This window comes from Bidens hawaiensis, unplaced genomic scaffold, assembly GCF_021521415.1.
Source record: "Bidens hawaiensis isolate Kalapana, Puna unplaced genomic scaffold, B.hawaiensis_p1.1 tig00027580_1, whole genome shotgun sequence".
NCBI lineage: Eukaryota > Viridiplantae > Streptophyta > Magnoliopsida > Asterales > Asteraceae > Bidens > Bidens hawaiensis.
In genome coordinates this window covers 19,274-43,517 of record NW_027494472.1, presented here as the reverse complement: position 1 = coordinate 43,517, position 24,244 = coordinate 19,274, and the positions used below count along the sequence as shown (strand labels likewise).

Sequence of the window (24,244 nt, the reverse complement as noted above, 5' to 3'; positions counted from 1 at the left end):
GGGTTCAAGTGTTGTGGCGGCTAGGGAAGGAAGAAGACACAAGAACCAAGCTTCAGGATCGTTTACCATCAGTTGTGGCAGCCGAGAACAGCCCCATACTCATCTTATATCCTTTCATTCATTACTTTGTTCAATCACTTTCTTATTCTTGCTAAATTGTTAACTAGTTTTGCAATTGATTGAGAGATTGAATTGTTTATGATTAGTATTGATCATTGAATGATAGTTATGATGTTTGGAATGGTTTATTTGATGTTTTTATTGATCAAAAGCTGCTGTCCAAAAATTATGAGAAGCTAAACTTGTTAGTTCTACCTAGGAATGATGATTATTGTTAGTGTTTGATGAGCTTGTTGGATTGTTTAATTGATGGACTTGAATTATTATTGTAAAGTTTGATTTAGACATGAAATAGATTGTGTTAGTGGCTGGAAATTTTAGTAATTCATTGCATAAACCCCTGGTGTTGGTTAATTAGTTTTGTGTTGATTGATCGGTGCATTGTTTGATTCTAGACTTTGTGCTTAGGGTTTGTTTGCGGTAGGTACAACCGTAGGGTTTTGTTGCGTGAATTTGAGGTTAAAGTACAGCGGGTAGGCACCTTCTTAGAGACCAAGAGGTGATAAGAAGTTAGGGTTGTCTCATTGCCTTTGCATGCTAGAATAAAAATTGCGCTAGAGCGAGTTCGTTTCTTGTCAGGTTTAGGTGTTTTGAGCGACTAGTTGATCTATTTTGGTTTAAGTTGAATTGTTCCCCTATCCTTGGTTGTGTAGTATTCATTGCCATTAGGGACTAGTTTTGGTGAGACCGAGAGGTGAGTCAACATTAGAACACGTTAACGATTGTTTCCCAGTTTGGTCGTTTTAGCCGATTTTGAGTAGTTTAGGCTTGTTGAGTGAGACCGAGAGGTGATCCAGTGAGCCCGAGCAATCCTTAGTCATGTCATCTTTAGGAACCGGTGTCTAGATAACATTCAATCCATTAGCTTGTTAGGCCTACAATTTGATTCAGACCTAGGTAGCCGTTTTTCTCCATCCTAAGTTAACACAGTTAGTTTTTCGTTAAGTTTTCTATTTTAGGTAACTTTTGTCAGTCAGTCTAGTTAGTCCAGTTAAGTTAAAAGAAATAAAAAATCAATTAAATATTATTCTTAGGTAGGTCGTGTCTAGGGTTAGTGATCGTTAGCGTCCTACGTGTCCACGTGTTCGATACTCGGACTTCCTAGGTCTATACTACTTACGATCGGTACACTTGCCGGTTGTGTATGGTTTTAGGATTTTCGTTTTATATTTAAAGCTTAGTTGTGAGGGTCATTGTAATAGGGTTATCCGACGCACATTACAATGATCCACCACATCTGCCAAAAAACATTCTACACCACTCAAAGAATTAGCAACGTTAGTAAAAACATTTAAACGCATTTTTCGATTACCAAACGCCATGTCAACAGTACCAAATCTACAATCAACGATTGCATGAGCAGTGTTCAAAAATGGTCGACCCAAGATAACATTTTGTTGTTGACTTGAGTCACCTGATGAATAATCCAAAACCAAAAAATCCACAGGATAATAAAAATCCTCTACCTTCACAATTACATCCCGCACGATTCCACGGGGGAGTTTATGAGACAAATCGGCCAATATAACTGTGGTCTCCACACGTTACAAAGGACCAAAGTCGTATTGGTCATATAACCCCCCCGAGAGAATGCTCACTCAGGCCCCAAGATCCAATAATGCCCTCGACATTTGAAAATCACCCACTTGAATGCTAATTAAGGGTGTTCCTGGATCTTGAAGCTTAGGTGGGAGATCTCCTTTTAAAACCGCACTTACCCGCTCAGTTAAATCCATCCGCTTAGACACTTTTTGTTGCCTCTTTTGAGTACATAACTCTTTCAAAAATTTTGCATATGCAGGCACTTGTTTTATTGCTTCAAGTAAAGGTAAATTCACTTTTACCTATTTAAACACTTCCCACATTTCCTCCTTCTAAGGACCCAGTTTTAAAATTACATTTTTCTTGCGCGGGTCAAGCAAAGCTGAAGGAAATGGAACTACATTTGATTCCACTTCCTTGTTTTTATCATTTAAATTTGGGGCTTGACCCAAAGTTTGCAACGGTTTCTCAAAAGTGACATGTTTAGTGGGTTTATTGGTTTCAATTTCATCATCATCACTTTCCTTACCCGTAATATCCTCCACTTCCCCATCAACCAATTCCGGTGATAAATTAGCTTTATACTCTTTACCACTTCTCAACACACTAACATGATTAATAGGAACATTACGAGACGAGTTATGAAAAGGATTTACCTTGGTGTCACTTGGCAATTGACCTTTGTTTTTCTTCAATTCTGCCACTTCAGTTGCAAGTTGACCCATTTGAGTGGTCAACGATTGGATTGCCTTGTCACGAACTTCATCCTTTTGCATTCGGGCTTCATCAAGTTGATTCCTTTTCTGCATGTCTTGTTGCATCAACTTTAACATGTCCATTACTTCATTCCCACTTGATGAACTTTGACCCGAAGACCTGCTTTGACCACCACCCGTTCCTTAAAATTAACCTTGACTTCCTTGATTGTTCCTACTTTGAGCATTCCCTTGATTAAAATATTGTTGATGAGGAACAAAATGGGTTTCAGAAGTCCATTGAAAATTAGGATTGAGTTGAGTTGACTGATTTCCATATCGAAAATTTGGATGGTTTCTCAACCCGGGGTGGTAAGTGTTTGAGTTCATGTTATAATTTCGATTACCACCTCCTTGACCTTGAATTGTGTTTACCTCTTCAACTTACCCTTCCACACCTGGACACGTATCACTAGCATGTCCCAACCCATTACAACTCGTGCACACATCATACACTTGATTAGAAACTTGAGGTGCTTCATTGTTAACCGCGTGTACCTGTGGTCTTGTAATAGCCGGCCTTGCTCTTCTTGCGGTTTGAGCCTTTCTCTTTGATGTGACCGACATTTGCTCCAAGAATGCCCAATCATCTTGTTCATAATTGGTACCAAATGTACCATTTGTGATAGACATTAAATCCCTCTCATCTTCCGCATTCAACCCCTCATGAAAATCATTTAACAACTCCCAAAGAACAATACCATGGTGAGGACAATTCTTAATCATCATATTGAACCGCTCAAATGCTTCATGAAACATCTCACCCAGTTGTTGTTGGAAGCTTCTCAAACTTCGTCTTGCATCATTAGTTTTTTGGGCCGTGTAAAACTCTTCCAAAAACCTTTGTTGCATCTCGGCCCAAGTATAAATTGATGCAGAAGGCAATGTGTAAAACCATCTCTTTGCGTTATCTTCTAACGAAAATTGGAACAGAACCAACTTAACCTCATCCGGTGAAAAACCTTGACCCCCGATCGTGTTGCAAATCGAATCATATGCCTCCAAGTGAAAATAAGGTTCTTTTGTTGCTAGACCCTTATACTTTGGTAAACTTTGAAGCGCATTGGTTCTAACCTCAAACGTTCTTCCATTTTGATTTTGAGGAATAACCACCGGAGATGGGTTATTGGTGATGACCGGTCTAAAGTGAGCTTCAATTCTCCTTACCATCTCTCTTGCATGCCTTCTTGGTACCCCCATTGGTACTCTTGGTTGGCCCATTTGTCTATACACAGGCCTTGGTGGTTGATATTGTTGAACTTGAGGTTGAGGCATTGGTTATTGAGGTTGTTGATAATAAGGTTGTGGAGGAACTTGTTGCAAGGGTTGTGGTTGTTGCAGTTGTTCTTGATGTATATGTGGTCCACCTCATTGTTGCATTTGTTGTTGCTGTACATAACCAAATTGACCTTGAACCCTTAATTGATTCCCATCGGCCCCACTTGAATATCCCTCTTCATACTCTTCATACACCTCATTGCTATCACCATAACGTGGCCCACCAAACCAATGCGGCCCCGACCTAAGACCGAGTGAGGTATGGATGATGGGTGGGTCTTGTGGTAATGTGTATGGCTGATTATAAGGTGGGTTCTGTTGAGATTAGAAAGGTGATTGTTGTGAGTTTGATGATTGTCCTTGAACAGGCATGAAGTTGTTTAAAGGTGGAAGGTTAGATGGTGGTTGAAAACTGAACATGGTTGAGGTAGGCTCACTCGTAAGACTTGTAGTGGTAACGGGTTCAGTGGATAGTGGGAATGTGATTGTTGTGGGTGGTGGCATTGGTGGTATGGATTGACTTGAAGTCATGATTGTTGTGTCGGTTGTTCGGCTTTATGGGCTTGGAGACCCAATAATCTTATTCTCGTGTTGAAGAATCCGAATCTGATGAAAAGTTCGTTCGATTTCAGGATTAAAAGCTAACGGTGATGAAAACCGAGAGCTTCGCATATGCATATACCTGTAAGTACCTGCACACTAACACAACCCGCGTAAAAATGAAAATAACAATTAAACAAAAACTATAAAAATTAACACACGTTGCGCACTACTCCCAGGCAACGGCGCCAAAATTTGACTTGACGTCGAAGACTCAATCAAAGATAAACCAAATACAACTAAATAGCTAGCAGTAAGTGGGTGTTGAACACAGAGAGTTTGTAGAATATGTGTTAATCAAGTAGTTTAGCAATTAAACTAATATAAAATGACAAAAAGTAATTTTCAAGTTGATTTTGATTGGGTTTTATGAACTAAAATAAACTAGCAAATAAGTTGTAAACAATCGATTAAGCAAGTATTCCTCTTGGAGTTCGGATTATTACGCAACACTCTTGTTAAAGTTCAATGGATAAACCATAATATCTCGGTTTTGTGTAAATATAATTGTTTGTGATTAATCAAGAACTAAGTACTCGGATTCCTAGAACGCGAGGTTGTTACTTGGTAATCAATCAATAAGTTTAACCCTAATTCCTTCTACTAAATCTCAATTGTCAACGACACCAAAAACGTATAGATTGAAATTAGGTTTAAATGATATGGTCAATTTACAAACAATCACATAAACATCATGATTATACTAACATAAACAATTAGACAATCAATCCAATGTTCAAGAATAATTAACATAAAGTGTCTTGTAAATAACCTTACATCCAAGAGAAATACCAAAGAAATTAGCCACTCATGATGTTGTTGATCATCATAGCATCAATTGTCTTCATCAAACGAATCAAACACACCAAATAATGATTACAATCACCAAGATAATGTCTTAAACTCTACAAAATCATCTCCAAGTAATTCTAATTGAAAGATGATTGAAAAAGCAGCCAAAACCGCCAAATAAAGCCAAGGAAACACGGCAGTTACGCTCGGACCGTGGTCCACGGTCCACTCCACAGTCACCAAAGACGCTACGGTATGGTGTGTTCTACCTCTTTTGTTCCAGTTGACCGTGGCCCATGGTGTTGACCGTGGACCACGGTAGAGCAGCTTCCCATTTTCTTATTTTCTTCATATTTTTCTCGTTCTAGCTCTGATTCCTTCGCCGTTTTCGCCCATGCTCTTGTATCGTCATCCTTTAACTCTTCAAACTTGTAATCACACAAATAACAGTAGTTATCTAATTCCACTAAATTTAGTTGATTTAACAACTATAATTCTATCCGTTAACTCAATTAACATCGTCCTGACGAATCACTCGTCACATAACATTCATTTTTTTACATATTTAGATGAAAACGAGAACGATATTGAGGAACAACTTGTAGAAGACATAGAAGCATTGATTCCGACTTATAACAGTAGCAACTTATATTGATCAAAAAGGTATTAAAGTCATTCTCTTTGCAACTTAATTTTATGTTTGTATATTTGTTAATAAAACAACTATATTTTTTAAGAAGAAAACGAGATTAAGATGGAGGAACAACTTTCAAAAAATGAAGCATTGATACTTTCATTGTCTAGTGACATGGTGAAGCATTAATCTTTTAATGTTATGATTGTTTTTTGTTGAAAATTTGAAATATATCATTGTTTAGTGGCATGATGAAACATTAATCTGTTAATGTTATGGTTGTTTTTGGTTGAAAATTTGATATATATCATTGTCTAGTGACATGAGGAAGGATTAATCTTTTAATGTTATTGTTGTTTTTGGTTGAAAATTTGAAATATATTTCATTAAGCCATAGTGATAATTTGGTAATAGTTTAATAGATAAAGTTCTTTTTGAATATATAACCATAAAAACAACCGAAGAGAAAAAAACACAAAAAACAGCCATCTTTAGCTCTAAACATGATTTTAAATCCTTTTGGTGATTTCCTTTCGGTGTCAAGTGTTCACCTTTCCTGTGACCTTTGATATAATACAATCAGCATATGTTATTATCTCTACTATATATAAAGCGGGAGTCATGGGCAAAGTTAAGAGTGTAATTTTAAGAGTTTTACAACTCATAAAGCACATGTTACAAGCCTCAAGATGGGCAAAAATGTCATTGCAAAATCAAACATTATGTGTGTCTCCATTTTAATTAAAATAGTTACACTTTATACCCTTTAATTATAGTTACCTTATTTAAATTTTAAAAATTCTTACATGATTGCCCACTCATCTTTTATACTTAACTTGACAACTTTATTTAAAATTCTTATTCTTTATATATATTTTAATATATTATGCTATAAAAAAACCGAACTTACCATTGCGACGTGCATATTTTTTGAAGCGTTTCGATATAAAATTTATTTAGTACCGACTTATCAATTATAATGTACAAGTTTATTATGCAATAATGTACAAGTTAATTAAGCATTATTATAATATGGCTGGTAATTACAAACTTCAAATTACACCCCTAGAACAATTCATGAACCGATTTACCCTTTGAAGCTAAAAAAAATAAAAATTGTTTATTAAAATATAAATCTAATTCTTATAATCAGAATTGATGTAAATGAGATACATCATAATTTCACATATTTAGTTTTACTAAACATAATTAAAGCGTGATAAACCAAAATCACATTTCTTTCTATATTAATAACATCACGTCTATTATTTGTTATATAACCAATATATAAAACATCATTCCACTTCAAAGCATATATATTTTGAATAGATGAAATTCTTTTCATTTGTTTATGAGAAAAATGAGGGAAAATAACGAAACCAAAAATTAAAAAATCACGAAATCATAAATTTTAAAACCATATATGAGTAAATATAGACGCGTTTTTACTTCAAAAGAATATATACATTATGTTGACTGGCATAAATGTATAATCATATAAAAGAAAATTTATCATTTCATCGGTTTAACATAGCATCACTTCATTGATTAAATTAATTCATTCATTGATTAAAAGAACCAACATAATATTTATTTATTTGATAATCGTCATGGAAGCGTTACGCCACTTCAAAATAAATGCATTTTGTTTAGTATCTAAATCAACATATCTTTTCAAATTTGCACAAACAATTATTTAGCACACATATTACAACGATTAAAATGCATGAAGTTGTTTTTTCTTATGTTATTGTGTATAAAATGTTGGCGCACTTCCATGGGAAGTGCTTAAATTAGAGTTTGTTACCCATATCACTTTATATTAGTATCCTCATGGATGTTTCGTTCGAAATTTTCAAACATATAATCGAGAGAACCTGTTTCTTTATCTCACACCGTCTACCAGCTTCATAACAAACTAGATATCCTCATGGATGTTCTCTTTGAAATTTTCAAGCACAAAGTAAGTTTCTTAAATTAAGGTTTCCTTTCTTCTAAAATTTTCCTAATCCATTTAATTTATTTAAGATCCATAACAGCATGTGTAGAATAATTCTCTTACCGTTAGATAATTTTTTTAAGGCGATGCAGTTTCAAGTAAAAAGAAGTTGTAATTGTAATATATATTTAAATGTGAAACAACTTCAAGTAAAAAATGGTAATTGTAATATATATACTATATTATATAAAACTATAAAACATATATGAAAAAACAAAAAGGTAAGTTTATATAAAACTTAAGAGTTAAAATAATTACAAGTGTAAAATATATTGTAGTCCCAAACTAAGCTGAGCGAGTTAGCTTGATTTTTAATCAAGTCGAACTCGAGTTTAAGATTTCAACTTTAATTTCGAGCTGAGTTGAGTTGGCAGGGCATTAAGTTTGAGTCGAGTTTGAGCTAACCTAGGCTTGGCTCGCTAACAGCCTTTAAGTGTTGTTATCCGCTGCATCGCGCGGGCATCTGACTAGTGGCTTTAAGTAGGGGTGATAAATGAGTTAGAATGGTTTAAGCTAAAAGTTGGAATGGGTCCAAATAGGTTGAGACCAAAAACCCCTAAAAAAATTCAAAAAAAAAAAGAATAAAAAAAATCATGACCTAAAATATAAATAAAAAAAAAAAAAAACTAAAATGTTTCATCGGTTGTCCTCGTTCAAAAAAAAAAGCCTCGAAACCTGTTCCGATCCAAACCAAAACAACCCTTTTCATAATTGACTCGTTCTGACCCTAACTCATTTCGACCCTAACCCATTTCGATCCATGACCCATTCGACCCAACCCAACCCATTTGCCACCTCTAAATTGACAATAAGTTCAAAAGTAAAGTAAAAATAATCTAAAATTCAAAATATTCAAAACAAGAAGTCAATAACACCAATAATAGTATGGACTAAGAAACTACAGTATGACTTATAGTATGACTTATTGGGTTTAATTAATTTGTAATGTGCATTTATTATTTATATGCAGTTGACGCAAATTAAAAATAATAATTATATATATACATATGCATGTATATAAATTTGAATAATAAAAAGTCATAAATTCGTATTCGATTTATATATTCAAATACGAATCGAATCGAATTCGAATTTTTTAAAACCGAATTCGAATCTTAATAATCGAATTTCGAATATTTTGAATTCGAATAAAAATCTGAACACCCCTAACAGGGTCCAAAGTTCTGGTCAAAACCGGGCCACGAAAACCGAACCAATCGATTTATTTGCCCGTCCGTCCCGGTTTGAAATGAGATGAGTCGGTTTAAGATACTCGATTGGTGAGTCGGATTATTATTAAATAAAGATTTTATGATATGATAATAATAATAATAAAATAGACAGCGAAATCGAACTGCCCAAAAGGGGATACCCACTTTATCTATCAAGAACAACGACGATCCCAAAATCCACACAAACCCTAGCCTACCCCCCTTTCATTTCATTTCAATCTCTTAACAATCAATCAATCAACCACCAATCAATTATTCAATCAATCAATCTTATCCGTCCGGCCGCCGTAACATCCACCTAGGGTTAGGGCTTTTTCAAATTAGGGTTAGGGTTTCGATTTAATTGAGATGGAAGGTTGCATGGACGGCGGTGGCGTGGTGGTGGTATGACGTCAGCACAATGTCACCGGCGCCGGAAGATGATGGGTAGAGGTTGCGGCACTGAGGAAAAACATTGTCCCGTTTCTACTTCTAGGGTTTCAAACAAAACAGTTACAGATACAGATATAGATACAGATAACAAAGGTATACAACTGGCTCCAACTGTAGGGATAGATTGCTACTCACAGGCTTCTAAGGCGCTTGCGCCTGTGCATCCCTTTGATGTGGAGGATGGGCAGAGTAATAAGAGTGCAGGTGCTGTTACTGTTAGTACTACGCTTCCTGCTGGTTTAGCCAGTTTGTTGTCCAAGCAGTCGGATAACAGTCATAAGCGCCGTAAGAAGTCCTCGCATTTCGGGTTGGATACGAAGAAAAACAAGGCGTCGGCGAGGGAGAAGGCGAAAGTGAACAGAATTTGGTTCGAGACAGAGGATTATTTTAGGGAGGTGAGTGTGGAGGATGTGGAGAGGCTTAATAGAGCTTCTTATATTAGCGGAAACATCGTCTTTTCCATTCCGTATCCTGGAAATAGTAAGAATGAAGTAAGTGATAATAGTAATAATAATCATGAAGGTGGTGTTGTTGATGTTGCTGTTGCTGTTTTGGGTGCTGAGCAGCAAGATGTTAACCAATTCATGGAAGTAGATGGTGTAGGTGTAGGTGTTAATGATAATACACAAAAGCAACAAGAAGATAATAACGGTGTTTCTCTACCACAGTCATCTGGTGGGATAGAATGGCTTTTAGGTTCTAGAAGTAAGATATATTTGACCTCTGAACGGCCTTCCAAGAAACGGAAACTGTTGGGAGGGGACGCAGGTTTGGAGAAGCTTTTTGTTGCTCGATCGGTCAAAGATGAAGGGCCATCAACATGCTGCCATTATTGCAGTATTGCGGACACAGGCAATCAGTTGAACAGATTGATTGTTTGCAAGTCTTGTGGTGTGACAGTGCATGAGAGATGTTATGGTGTGCAGCAGGATGATGGAGATGGTTGTTGGGAGTGTTCTTGGTGTAGGGCAAAGAGGGGTGAAGAAAAGGTTAGTGATAGTTGTCTGCTTTGCCCTCAGCAGGGTGGTGCTTTAAAGCCTGTAAAGAAGAGGTGTGCTGGGGATGATGATGGAGGTGTTGTTGAGTTTGCACACTTATTTTGTTGTCAGTGGATGCCTGAGGTCTATGTTGAGGACACGAAAAGCATGGAACCAATTTTGAACATTGAGGGCATTAAGGACGTGCAGAAGAAGGTGATATGTTATCTTTGTAAGGTGAAACGTGGTGCATGTGTCCGGTGCAGTTATGGTATGTTGTCACATCAGTTCACTCTTTCATATCTATTGTTATGAATACAGAATATAGTTATGTAACTGATATATGCAGGATTCTTGTATCGGCAAGTCAGTAAGTTTTAGTACAATATCCAAACAAATGCCTTATACTTCATGTTTCTACTTGTTCAGTGTAGAGTATGCTTGTATATTTTTTATTATATGAAGGAAATAATACATGCTTAACTACATCTTAATGAATGTCTTATGCTTTGTGTTTAGACTGCTAGAAACTAGCCATTCTTTTATAGCTGGTTGGAACTTGTGTCACATATCATCTTTTGTGCTCTTAACATAGTAGATAACTCTTATAGTCTTGTTAAATGGAGCGTTCTTACGTTAGTGATATTGGCCTCTTGATTCAGTAGCGTGTGGTGAAGAGTTAACATATGTGGTCGTTTTTGTGTCATTAGTTATGAAATATTGTATTTAGGGGGTGTTTGGGATTTCCTATTTATTTCATTAGGTATGAAAAGTTATAAGTCACATTCTTGTGACTTAATTAACTTTTCCACTCACAACATAAGCAATCCCAAACGAGTTTTAACTTTAGTTGGCTAAAATAAGCAATCCCAAACACCCCCTTAAATGGTCAGACCATATTTATCCAAATTTCTTTGTTGCTTTATTACGTTCTTTTTAATTTTTTGTATGTTTTGTTGATAATGAATGAGCTACAGTCTCAAACATCTTAGCTGTCTTTCAGTTATACGGTGCAATATTATATTTGTGATTTTAGATAGGAATCATTTAGTCATGGAAAAATGTATATCTTTATCATCTTGACATGTTACAGAGTAGTCAGAATTTAAGATCATAGTAGTCAAAGACAGTCTAGGTGCAAAGATACAAAACCGCCTTGTTTCTATCAAGATGCAAAAAACTGGAAAAGGTTAGGCCAAAATTTGCAAAAAAACTTGTCTGAAGTCTGAATCAGCCTAAACTACTCTGAAACAGTCTAAACCAGCCAAAATTATGTCCAAACCAGCTAAAATGACCTGGAATACACATGCGTCTAGCTTGTTTTGGGCACACACTTTTTGATTGCCTTGTGCTTAAGCGATAGGTTCACCCTTTGCGCCTTGAGTGCTTCTTGAGCTTTTTGACCACCTAGTTAAATATTCAGTGTCATTTAATAAACAGAGACATTGAAAATCGCAATATAGACATATCAACTCTATAAAAATGTAAACATAAATTAAATGTACCCGTTTGATACAAAAGACAAGTTGTTAGGGTAATTGGATATCTTGTTTTCTTTGGATGTCTTTCTGTTTCTTTTGGAAGCCATTCTGTTTCTTTTGAATAACTAGTCTTTGATGTGTGTTTTAAGTACTTAATTGTTTGTAAAATCAAGCCAGCCAATTGATTGGGCAAGTGGCTTGCAACTAACTGGAAATGCACAAATTATTCTGGCCAAAGCCAATCATTATAGAGTTGTCTTTAGCTGAAGGGAAGCATATTGGTAGTTTTCAGTGGTTGCACTAGAAGTGAAAACTTGTATAATGCTAGTATCACCAATTTGGAGTCTTAGATAACTATTGTCCTTTGGGTACAAGAGAAAAGATTTGATTTCTGGAAATATGTACTCAGTACATCTTGTAACAATGTAGGTGACCATGTAGTTTGTCATAAGCAATTATAGGAACAAGATTTGTGAGTTTAAGACTTTTATCTACTTTTAAAACATGTCGTGAAGTTATTTACTCTAATCCAAGAGGGATTTTAATTATCTGCCACTTATAAGCTATTTTGTGTTGCTTTAGTTTGGATCGTTGCTTGTTGAGAAGCATGCAGGTTTTTTTTAAAATTTTTTACTGTGCTTAAACTATGAAATCTAACTTCCACTACTCAGACCTTGTATCATTACCATGCGGGGAATACTACATTTGGAAGTTGAAATAAAGTGGTGGTATTAATAAGCTCTTACACAAGGGCACAACATTCACCATACTTTATCGTGATTCTGGTCACGCACTTATGCTTGTGTGGCTCAGTGCCCACGATAAATGAGTTGGGCATTGGTGTTTCATCATGCGCTATATTTTTTTTCTGTTCAAGCTTTCCGTTTACCATTATTTGATACCATCTGTTGATTAGATTATTCTTGTCTTTATAAACTGTTATTCTAAAAGTTATTATAATGATAAATAGCCTAACTGAAATACGTGTTAGTGTTGGTCATGGACTGGATTACTTTCATTTACAAATAGCCATTAGCCAGAATTTTTTTTGTTCCATTTTCTTATTTCATATATCAGCCCTGGGTTCATGTTCATTTTTTGTGATATCAGTGGATGAGTTGTCTGTGCTGCATATCATGTGGTGAAAGCCAAAAGTTTTGCATTAGTAAACTAAATTGGTGCAAGTGGATTTCTGCTGTATGTGATATTTTTTGTACGCAATAATTTACTACTGCTATAAGAAGCGCTGGAAAAATATACATCTTGCATGTTTAAAGGGAAGAATAGTCATCCACTAGTAGGATTCTTAGTTAGGCAGTCAGCGGTGCAAGGCACAAAGGGCTTGCTTGTTGGTGGAAATTACAATGGGCCCATGCATAGATTCATAAAAAAGTCTAAAATCTAACATTTTTTAGTGATACAATGGATACATAAAAAGCTAATTGGTTGTAGGAGCTTTAGTAAAGGAGTTTAAGAACATGTATGATGGCACTATCCCCAAGATGGTTACATGCTAGATTGATGCATGGCCTGTTTACTGATTTCTGTTATATCGTTTGGGTGAAAAAATGCAATTAATCAATTAAGTGAGCTTTTTGGACCTCACTGAACATCCTTCAGGAGACATATATACAGGTATCCAACAGGCCGCCAAGTAAAAGAATACAATACAGAATTTTAAACATACAAGCAAACTAAGTGTATTACATTTGTATCCTAAATCAAATAGCAAGGAAATTACATTAGCTCTTCTAATGCTATTCTATTATTCTTTCTGGTCTTTTTTTGCACCATGTGTGAACTATTTTTTTTTTTGATACTTGGATAGGATCTTGTCGAACTTCTTTTCATCCTGTATGTGCAAGGGAAGCGAGACACAGAATGGAAATTTGGGGAAAATTTGGATGTGATGATGTAAGTTCATTTCATTCATTTTGCACTTAATCTACAAGTCATAGTTAGTTATTAAGTCTGTCATAATTTCCTTTCTTACTTATGTAGGTTGAGTTGCGTGCCTTTTGCTCAAAGCATTCCGAACCCCAAAAAGAAGGCAGCCCATCTATTGAAGGCGCGTTGCTGGGTCCAAAGTCAAACCTTAAAATTCAAGCAGTGTGCATTGATGGGGCGGAGGTTAAAGGCAGCAGCGCTGTTGAAGATGTCAAAGTGTCTGATTCTAATAATGTCACTCTCCTTTTAAAGAAGGTACGCTAACTTCTTTTATACAAGTTACTTCAAAGTTTTCATATATTTAACAGTTTTACTCTTATCTGTTGGTTCTGTAGCTGATTGATCGAGGGAATGTCAACTTGAATGATCTGGCCTCAGAGATTAGTGTTTCTGCTAGTCTGCTGGCATCAAATCTCGATGTAATGCTTTGTTTGATTGTTTAAAATTTGTAGCAATACCGTTTGAAATTTTGCAAATTAAGAAGTTTGTATGTTATTTGTTTTCTTATGTGCTTGTTTTGTGGGATTTTTGTTTATTTTTACAGGATGACTGCTTGCCTGCTGAGTTGCATGGGAAAATAGTTAAATGGCTCAAAAGTCATGCTCATATCGGTGGCTTGCAGAAAAACTTGAAGCTAAAAGTTATATCTAAATGTGTATCCAAGGTTGAGAAAGAATCAGGTGATGAAAATGCTAATATAAGAACATCAGACAACAGCAATGCTGCCAGTTCTCCTGTTAAGTTGGCCCTATCTCGTAAGAAAACGAAAGGCAATATTAGGGTTTTGAAGGATAACGGTCTTGTATTGTCTTTTAAGAGGAGCTCCACAGATGATGGAGTTGTGATGGATGATGATCACAATGGCAGGAATATTCCTAATCAGGAATCTTCCCCTGATTCTAAGGAAAAGGTAGTTTTTTTGTTATTGTAGGGTTTAAAATAGATGATATGCTAATTGATTTAGTTAGTATGTTTCTTTCTAGAAGTACTTGGACTTAGGTCTCTTGATGTGACAATCTTCAGAAAATTAATTTTTTTGTATGCTTCTAGATGTTCTTATAAAAAGACAATATCCAAATAATTTTAAATTTTGTTTCTGCAGATATCTTCTGAATTTTGTCCAGCTTCTGATCAATTGGCGGATAACACTGTTGACGATAAAGGTGCATTTTGTGATGCTTTGTTTTGTTTTTCCGGCTTTATATTGTTTGCAGTCGATCTTGTTATTTAGTCAATAGTAAATTAAGCATAATTGGCTGGCATGTGATTTTGATGACTTGTTGCAATGGCTTCCATTGACTAAGTTAGAGATGCAAAAAAGACCAACCTACCCTTGAAATGATAGTTTATGAGAATTAAGTCTGGGGAGATTAATTGACTTAAATTCATCAGTCAGATTTTTCAAATATACAGTTTTATGAGGATTTGCTTCTGAATTAAGTTTCTAGGGTTGTAAGTTATTGAATCAATGTGCCATTATTTTCAGGTGACATCGTGAAGTGTTCAAGCCCGAGTCAAAATGGCTGTGGTCAAATGGACAGGGTGATGAACTCCAATTGCGACACCAGGGTAAAATCTAACCTGGCGAACCGTGATTGTTCAATTGCTATGACTGACAACCCTGTTGCCATGTAAGCTCTGGAAATTTCATTATTTGTGTTGTTGTGTTACTGTGTTTGTGATTATTTGGTTCTGCATGAGTACTAATATTAAGATATCTTTTAATGCAGCAGAACCGATGCTTCATCTGGTTCTTATATCCACCCACTTATACTCTCGCAAAATAATTTTTTTTCAAAGATGAAAGCAGACGAGAATGACGGTAAGATCTTGCTTCACACATATTTCTCACAGTTGTTTCATGATGATGTGATCTGATGAAGTCATTCTTAGGTTCTGGAATTGGTTATCACCCAAATCAAAATTCAGATTCTACTGAGTCGACATGGGAGTTAGGAAAATCAAATCGGATGAGCATAATAAATATGTCTCCAATTGATGAAGTGGAAGGAGAACTGGTTTATTATCAGCATAAGCTACTTTGCAATGCAGCTGCAAGAAAGCGTATAAATGGTCTCTTTTTTTTCTGTGCATTTAGGGCTTTACATTTGGACTATATTCTTACAACTGAAATCTATTTCCTGCTGTATATTCATTGCTGACTAGAATATGACTAATGTTCTGTGGTACATGCAGATGTTTTGATTTCTAAAGTCACCAAGTGTCTTCCACAAGAGATTGAGGCTGTAAGAAGACACAGTTGGGATGCTGTGATGGTGAGCCAGTATCTTTCTGACCTTAGAGAATTCAAAAAACGCGGCAGAAAAGAGAGAAGGCATAAAGAAGCCCAAGCAGTGCTAGCAGCTGCAACTGCCGCTGCAGCGGCTTCATCTCGGCTGTCATCTTTAAGGAAAGATGCAGTTGATGAATCTCCTCCCGAGGAGGTACTTGACAGTTAACTCATATTGTTATGACTATGTTAGTTTTGTCTTGATGAAATTAAGTTAGTTTCTATCTTTATTTTGTTTTCAGAATACTTTAAAAATAAAAGCGTTTGGTGGTAGAGCAGCACTTAATGCTCAGCAAGTTCCTCAAGCAAAAGAAGCACATTCCAAGCTGTCTGTAACTTGGACTTCACCTGAAATGAACCATAACTCTTCATCATCTACTTTGGATAATAAAGTTCATTCTAGGGGTTGTGACGTTTGTAGACGGTCTGAGACGATTTTGAATCCTATTATTGTGTGTTCTAGTTGCAAGGTCTAACCAATAATGCTTAAAATCAATATTGTGTTTTTATTTCTTTCCCCTTTTGTTCTCTTTCAAGAACTAATCCTAATATTGTATAATCTCATAACAGGTGGCGGTCCACATTGATTGTTATCGTAGTGTCAAAGACTCCACTGGCCCATGGTTTTGTGAGTTATGTGAAGATCTATTGTTTTCTAGAAGCAGGGGAGTCCCGTCTCGTGTAGGGGAATGTGGCTTATGTGGTGGCACTACTGGTGCGTTTAGGAAGTCAACTGACGGTCAATGGATCCATGCCTTCTGTGCTGAAGTAAGTTTCCTTTTTTTAAATTCTTTTTTAATGTTAAGAGCGTCTACTGATTGACCTTTTATGATTTTTGCGTGTGTTCCTTTTTGTATTATTGTGAACTGAGTAAACTAATTGTTTTTATTTTATGATGTAGTGGGTTCTTGAATCTACATTTAGAAGGGGGCAAGTGAAAGCTATTGAAGGCATGGTATGTGTTTAATAACCGTTGATTTAATGGACACAAGTGTCACCTTTTCAATTCCTATCAAAGTGTGTTATAATTTTTAACATTACATTTAATTTAATGATGCCATGTTGCAATGGCAGGAGGCGATCTCTAAGGGGAATGACATCTGTCTTGTTTGCAGCCGCAAAGAGGGTGTTTGTATAAAGGTGAGGTTAAAACTAGTTTCTTTTGTGTGTGTATATATATCTTGGATTGCATATTTTTTAATTGATTAAACTCTTTGTTAGTAAAAGAATGTTTTAAATTATTGTTTACAGTGCAACTATGGTCACTGTCAAAGCACATTTCATCCCACTTGTGGTAGAAATGCTGGCTTGTTTATGAATGTGAGGACTATTGGTGGAAAGATACAACACAAGGCCTACTGTGATAAACATAGCCTGGCCGAGAGGAATAAGGTGATAATATTATTTTATTTTTTATTGTAATAAAACGCAAACATCTCTCTCTAGTTTCTAAGTGTTTATTTTTTTTTATGTTAGGCTGAGACTCAGAAACATGGTACTGAGGAATGGAATTCTTTGAAGAAAGTCAGGGTGAGTCACAGTGTTGTCTATGAGTATTTGTTTTATTTATTTATTCTTCAATTCTTTTAAGAAAGTTTGAAATATTGTTTTAGAATGATAAATATTATATAATAATCCTATTATTCATGCAGGTTGAATTGGAGAGGTTGCGCCTTATCTGTGAAAGAATTATCAAACGAGAAAAATTGAAGGTACTTTTTAACAATATAGAATATTGTGTTTTATAAAATTAATGAGATTATATGACATAATGATTTGCTGCAGCGTGAGTTGGTACTTTGTTCACAAGACATGCTTCGTTGCAATAGAGAATCAATAACATCGTCAATGCGCGTTTGTACCACTACTTTCGTGTCACCTGATGTTAGTTCAGAATCTGCAACTACATCCTTAAGAGGCGGTTACACAAACAGTTACAACTCTCGCAGTGAAGCCATTCAACGATCTGATGATGTCACCATTGATAGCACGGTTGCCGGGAAACGCCGCATTAAGTTCCCAACGCCAACGGTTATGGATAATGACCAAAAAACCGATGACAGCTCAACTTCTCAAATCTTCACTCAAGCTCCTTCAGTTAGACCACAACTTTCTGGAAAACAAATTCCGCAGAGACCATCTGCAGTTTCACGAACTGCATCTGATGACATGGGAAAGTTTTTCCGACATGGAAAGGTAATTTTTTTTTCATTTTCTTCTGTGATATTTGTTCAGAACTGTAAACGAGCCGAGCTCGAGCTCGGGTGAATTAAATTACGGAAGCTCGAGCTCTATTTCTTAAAACTCGTGCACGGCACACGTTCATCATTTATTAATTAATTTGATACATTTTAAACTGATTTCTTTATACGATTTAATTTTAATTTATATATATAATATATTTTATATTATTTAGTTATTTTTGTCAAGATTTTAAATAATAGTACATAAATAATAGGGTTGTTTAGGTCGCGAGCCATATTGAGCTCGATAAGTGAAGCTCGGACTCGTTTGTTAGCCAAGCTTATTTTTAGGTATGAGATCAGCTGAGCTTTTGTCGAGCAGATCTTGAGTAGCTCACGAGTGGCTTGGCATGTTTACACTTCTTTTTGATAATTATTATTTATTACACTTGCCGATAGGGTGTGTGTGTAGGCTCAGTACGGTCATAACGATAAAACGAACTATAAGTGAGTACGTCGGTTATTAGAAAACTATGAATGGTCGGTTCTGTTGAATCGTTTTTGATTTTCTAAGGGTGGTTAAGGTGTTTGTATGGTTAAAGAAGGTTTGTACTTTGGTGTATTTTTTTTTTTCTATTTGTATTAAATCAGTTATCTCTGTATATATCGAGATTCTTTACCAAATCATCAATTTCTTAATTAGTTTGGTTAAAATGGTTCATTTTTTGGTCTTGTTTAGTTTTTTTTTGCTAATCTGTATATGTTAAATTGGTTATTTGTTTGCATAGCCTGATATAACACTGGTTGGTTTGGTTTTTCTGTTGCATATGAACTATATTCACTTATTAAAAACCATAACCAATTTTTGGTTTAGTTCGATTAATTTGTTTTTTTGCTCATCTGCCAACATTTGCATGACAGCATAGTGAAACTTTTGAGAAAGAGCTTGTGATGACATCAGATCAGGCGTCAATGAGAAACCAACGATTGCCCAAAGGTTTTGTTTATGTTCCAATTCGTTGCCTCTCAAATGAGGAGGAGACCATTGCTGCTGCTGCTGCTGCTGCTGCTGCCGCCACCACCGAGGAAAATTCAGGACAAGATGAATAAACATTCGTGTCACTAGCGGACATGTTTTTTTTACGGCTTATACATGGCAGCAAAGCGTATTCATCATTGGGTGAGTTGTGTTCAATTTGAATGGTGTTGTATATTCATTTGGGAAAAGCAGGTAGAGAAAGCTGTACAGTGGTATTAAAAGTGGCTTTTGTTGATTTGTTGTAGTACTAGATTCATTTGCAGTTGATTTGCTTAGTTGTTGGAGTGGGAGTTGTAATCTTATAGATGATAGATATTTGCAGTGGGTTGTAAAGTTGTGTACATAGAACTTACAGCAATTGCACAACATAAGAAGAAACACAGCGTTTTAGTTGTCGGTTACTTGCTTAAAACCATGAACTTTTATGAAGCAAGCGGTTTCCGTTTAGAAAAATCGGTCTGTTCGTTGAAGGTGATGTTGACTTATCTTGCTTTTGTGCCCTCTGTACTTGTATTTCTGGAACCATACATCTGACCCCAACCCTCGCAAGGGTTTGCTCTTTGCAACAACAAAAGAACTCTTGTTTACTCGTCGTGGCAGTAAGTATAATGGAATCGATGTATATGTGGTCACGAATCACATGTAAGGCCAATGCTTGTTAAGTCAACTTCTGCCTTGTGTGCTATTAATTAGAGGTGCACAAATAAACCCGAAACCGGAATTGGAACCGAAAAAAACCTGGAATCGGTTTTTTATACCCAAGATTTTACTACCCAAACCCGAACTTGACCCTACCCGTAGGGTACAGATAGGACATCCATTTCCTTACCAAAACCGGACCCAATTTGTACATGGTGATACTCGAAACCCAAAACTGTTTCTATACTTGGAACCGGGTTTTCCGATACCTGAAACTGTGTTTTTCAAATACCTGATCTATACCTGAAATTACCTAAAAATTGCCCCTAAAAAGTTAAGCTCTCAAAAAAACTATAGTTCTGTACTTGAAAAATACTTGAAAAAAACCGTATTTTCATAAATACGTATTCAAATACTTGGTTTTAGATTACTCAGTTCTACACCTGATCCGAACCTGGTGTATAGGGTATGGTTTATAGACAATACCTGGATCCGTATCTGATCTGGGTAGTGCAAATACCTTATTTTTCAATACCAAATCATACTCGAACCGGGTATTTGAATAACCCGCTTGTGTAGTGATTCTCTTTTATGTTCTTTATAAAGAAGGGATGTTAAATTTTAATAATCCAAATTTTGACCAATTGTCTAGTGTTAAGCCTAATTTAAAAAATATATTGTGACAGTGATAACTTTCAATCTATTTTCCTCCATGTAGGTTTTTTACTAACATAGTTAACCCTGTTAGTTTTTTTTTTCTAACGTGGCTGCTTGCGTGGACGTTTACGTGAGGGAAAAAAACTTTCTAATAATAGTAAAACACTAAATCTATACTCTAATAAAAAGTTACAAGTTTTGCCACTTGTCACTCCCAAATTAAACCTCACAATTTTTCACAAATTTATAATAGTAAAATAATATTTACCATTCTTAAAACTTATGCTTCAAAATTTGTTAATTTAATATTTACTTCATATTTTTTTTCAAACATTTGATATTTATAACAATCTTTTAATTTAAAGTTGTTTTAAAGACTATTGTACGACGACTGTGTTTAATATGTTTATTGTTTCTTATATATCGATTATTTATTAAATATTGTATTTTCAAGAAATACCCGTGTAATGGACGGGTCTCAAACTAGTTAAATATATACACATGTGCATCCTACCACCGTTGCATCGGCCTGCACCATCACCGGCCTCCTCCATGAAACTAGATGCTTAAAATATTCTTATGCATTTTTTTTTGGGGTATAATCTTAACGCTTTCTTGTGGACATCACAATCGTTGGTAAAAAGTTAACATAATATTAATAAAAAAACTGCATGATTGTATAATCCCTTAAATTACCCAATATATTTAAAGTGCTTTTCAAAAAATAAATATAAAATTCAAAGTGCCACATTTTGAATATAACCGGTATTAACACCCAAGCGCTGCAGGCGGGGGGGGGGGGGGGGGATTATGTATTTACGCATCCATTCAACTCGAAAGCATGAAGTTACCACCATCACTGCCTTCGGTCACCTTCCCCTCACCAGTGGCTAGTAACTTTCATTAATCATTAAGAATATCGAACAAAAAGTAGATGTAAAAAATGTTGAAGTACGCACACTCGTTGCGTTGTGTTAACACACAAAAACTAGATCGAAGCGTAACATATAGAAAAAAAATAACGAAGTCAACTGAACATCTGCGCGTTGCGACGTGAACGTTAAACGGGAAAAATAGACATAAAAACGTTGAACCGCACACACACATCGCAGCGTGTTAACTCGTTAAATTTATACCGAAATGTTAAACAAAAAAAATTGTAAAAGATGAAAAGTATATGGGACTAAAGTTGAAAGTGGAAAAATATTAGGGGTTAACTAAAAAATATTTGTGTTGTAAACTATGAAAAGTGTTGAACCAAAAGTAAAAAAACAAAAAAAAAAAAAAAAGAAAAAGAAAAAAAATTAGATAAAATGAAAAAATCACTTAAGCATAAAGTGCAAGTAGTAACGCACACAATATCCCACGATTGTATATATATAAAAATTGGTGCATAGTTAGTGTATTTCCACTGATTAGGTTATTGTAATTTTTAGGTAGCATTTGGTATGCAGGAATAACAGTAGGAATGGAATGATTCATTACGTGAGAATGAAAAATATGGTGTTTGGTTGCTCAATGGAATGGAATCATCTATTACACATGGAATCTCATTCCATCAAAACCATTCCTTCCCACCCCTCTTCTTTTTTTTCATTCCATTCCTCCTTCACCTACTTTCTCAACACCACCACCACCTAATAACCACCACCACCAACTCCGTCGACACCACCACCGCCGCCACCACCATCACCACCGCCACCACCATTTTCGTCACCGGAGTTACCACCATCGCTATTGTAAGTTTTTCTTTTTCTTTTTTTTTTTGGTTAAAAAGTATTTTGAGATATGAGTGCTTTTATTGTTTCTATTTCATTTCTACAATTTTTTTTGGATACCAAACAATAAAAATGAATAATTGATTTCATTCCTATAAGTTAACCAAACAAGGAAATGGAATGGTAATGATCCATTTCATTCCCTTGTCAATTCCATTCCTTCTTCCATTCCATTTTCCCCTCATTCCATTACCTCCAACCAAACATACCTTTAATCTTTGACCCCAAAACCCTTTGTGCTTTGTGTTGATTTATGACTCTCAGATCCTTAGATATATAAGCCTTACACAAAGAAACTTCTTCGTCCACATTAGTAGAATAAAAATGCGGATTTGTCCCGCATTGATAAAAAGATAAATTTGTGAGCTTATTATAAGAAGAAAGGCTAACAAGATAATATTCTTGTATGATAAGACACCTGGTGGCCACGGGCTCGGGCAATGGACGCAATGTAGCACTTTGATGGCACACTTTGCACACTCGCATCACCGCGGACCGCTTGAGAGCCGCCTTATTATTTCTCTGAAGAGAGACCAAATGAAAAAATGTAATTCTTGTATCCCTCGCGCTATGCGACATGCTCAAGATCAAGCCCATCGCAACGCGATAAACAAACAAATAACCTGATTTTTGGGCGGTGTCGCACTACGCGAAAACCCCTTTCCTTTGACCGTCGTGCTATGCGACGTAGCTATCAAGCAAACGAAACACGTGTCATCAGCCATGTGTCAAACCCATGCATCGCGCTACGCGATGAGGTGTGTAACTCCCTACCGTGATACGCGACCAACCTGGAAACAAGCTATAAAAGGGGGTCGAACTGGGGTGTTCTCCACACCTTCGTTTTCACATACATAGCCTTGTAAGTCATGCCTCGACGATCCGACGACCCTCGTTTCTCGAAGTATGTGCAAGATAGTGAAGTTTTGACAACACACTAAAATTTCGACACTTATTTCCCCGACACTTGTGTAGTACAAGTACTGCTCGTTTATTCTTAAGCTCTAACTCCAAGTACTCGTGCTAAGGTAGGGGTTTTGCTTAAATTATTTAATCATATGACTTAGATCCTAGTCGGGAATATAACCCAAACATTGAAGAGTTTTAATGTATATTTAACTTTGTGATTAAGAAAAGTAAAGATTTTATGTATAATGGTATAGATAAATTGGCGCTTCTTCTTGAAGAAGAAACATATAAATAATTATAAATAGACGTTTCTTCCTGAATAAGAATGTAGCATGATTTTGATAAAGACTAAAGGTCTAAATGTTTTACAAATGCAAATACTTTATCAAGGTTTAAAGCTATAAACAGACTAAAAGTCTGAAGCTAGATCATGTGATCTAGATATATATACAAAGTTATTCTCGTAACTATAGGTTTGAGATAACGTGCATAATTGGTACAAAAATCCGATCATAAACAAAGGTGAATACATCCAACAATTTTAAAATATTTAAACGAGTCATTAAATAATTACATGGGACAAGTATCCCTAAAACTGTATAAACAAAGGTAATCATTGGCCCTCAGGCTATCGTATACATTTGTATGGATCCTTACATATATGGTTAGACGGTGGGCACACCGTATCACACTGGATAATCCTCTGCTAAGACAAGCCGGGTCTAAGTAATATCCGAGAGGGATTGTCTTGTGTATATTGGTAGTTGTTAAGTTCTCAACGCTGCAGTGTTGTTGAGTGGTATCAAGTTTAACTTGAGTTATAAAAGTATTTCATACTTAGTAATTTCCTTTGTCATGACGGGTCGGGCCATAAGATATATGTTGGGATTAGTCGCTGGTGTATTTTATAACCCTTTTACAGGTAATGAATAGATGGTGATAGAGATGGTTGATAACTAT

The 24,244-nt window shown here is 35.7% G+C and overlaps 1 protein-coding gene and 1 pseudogene across 1 annotated transcript; both read left to right on the top strand.

Annotated features, from left to right (window-relative positions):
- The first annotated feature begins 3,114 nt into the window (after nucleotides 1–3,114).
- On the top strand, nucleotides 3,115–3,215 carry LOC143575685 (small nucleolar RNA R71; annotated as a pseudogene).
- A 6,111-nt stretch (nucleotides 3,216–9,326) lies between these two features.
- LOC143575683 (uncharacterized) lies at nucleotides 9,327–19,750 on the top strand. Its single transcript, XM_077059983.1, has 19 exons — nucleotides 9,327–10,632; nucleotides 13,671–13,756; nucleotides 13,844–14,044; nucleotides 14,125–14,208; nucleotides 14,334–14,699; nucleotides 14,892–14,952; nucleotides 15,276–15,420; nucleotides 15,523–15,611; nucleotides 15,683–15,862; nucleotides 15,986–16,233; nucleotides 16,322–16,549; nucleotides 16,650–16,847; nucleotides 16,981–17,034; nucleotides 17,154–17,219; nucleotides 17,331–17,471; nucleotides 17,556–17,609; nucleotides 17,732–17,791; nucleotides 17,865–18,275; nucleotides 19,184–19,750. The coding sequence occupies exons 1-19, from the start codon at nucleotides 9,339–9,341 to the stop codon at nucleotides 19,370–19,372; spliced, it is 4,155 nt and encodes a 1,384-aa protein (XP_076916098.1). The 5' UTR covers nucleotides 9,327–9,338; the 3' UTR covers nucleotides 19,373–19,750.
- The last annotated feature ends 4,494 nt before the right edge of the window (nucleotides 19,751–24,244 follow it).

What these genes read in the sequence shown, in the direction of transcription:
- LOC143575683 (XM_077059983.1), top strand. Translation starts at nt 9,339, where the DNA reads ATGACGTCAGCACAATGTCACCGGCGCCGGAAGATGATGGGTAGAGGT. An exon ending in ACTGACAACCCTGTTGCCAT is followed by an intron (nt 15,421 to 15,522) that starts GTAAGCTCTGGA and finishes TTAATGCAGCAG; the next exon opens with AACCGATGCTTCATCTGGTT. An exon ending in AGTTTTTCCGACATGGAAAG is followed by an intron (nt 18,276 to 19,183) that starts GTAATTTTTTTT and finishes TTTGCATGACAG; the next exon opens with CATAGTGAAACTTTTGAGAA.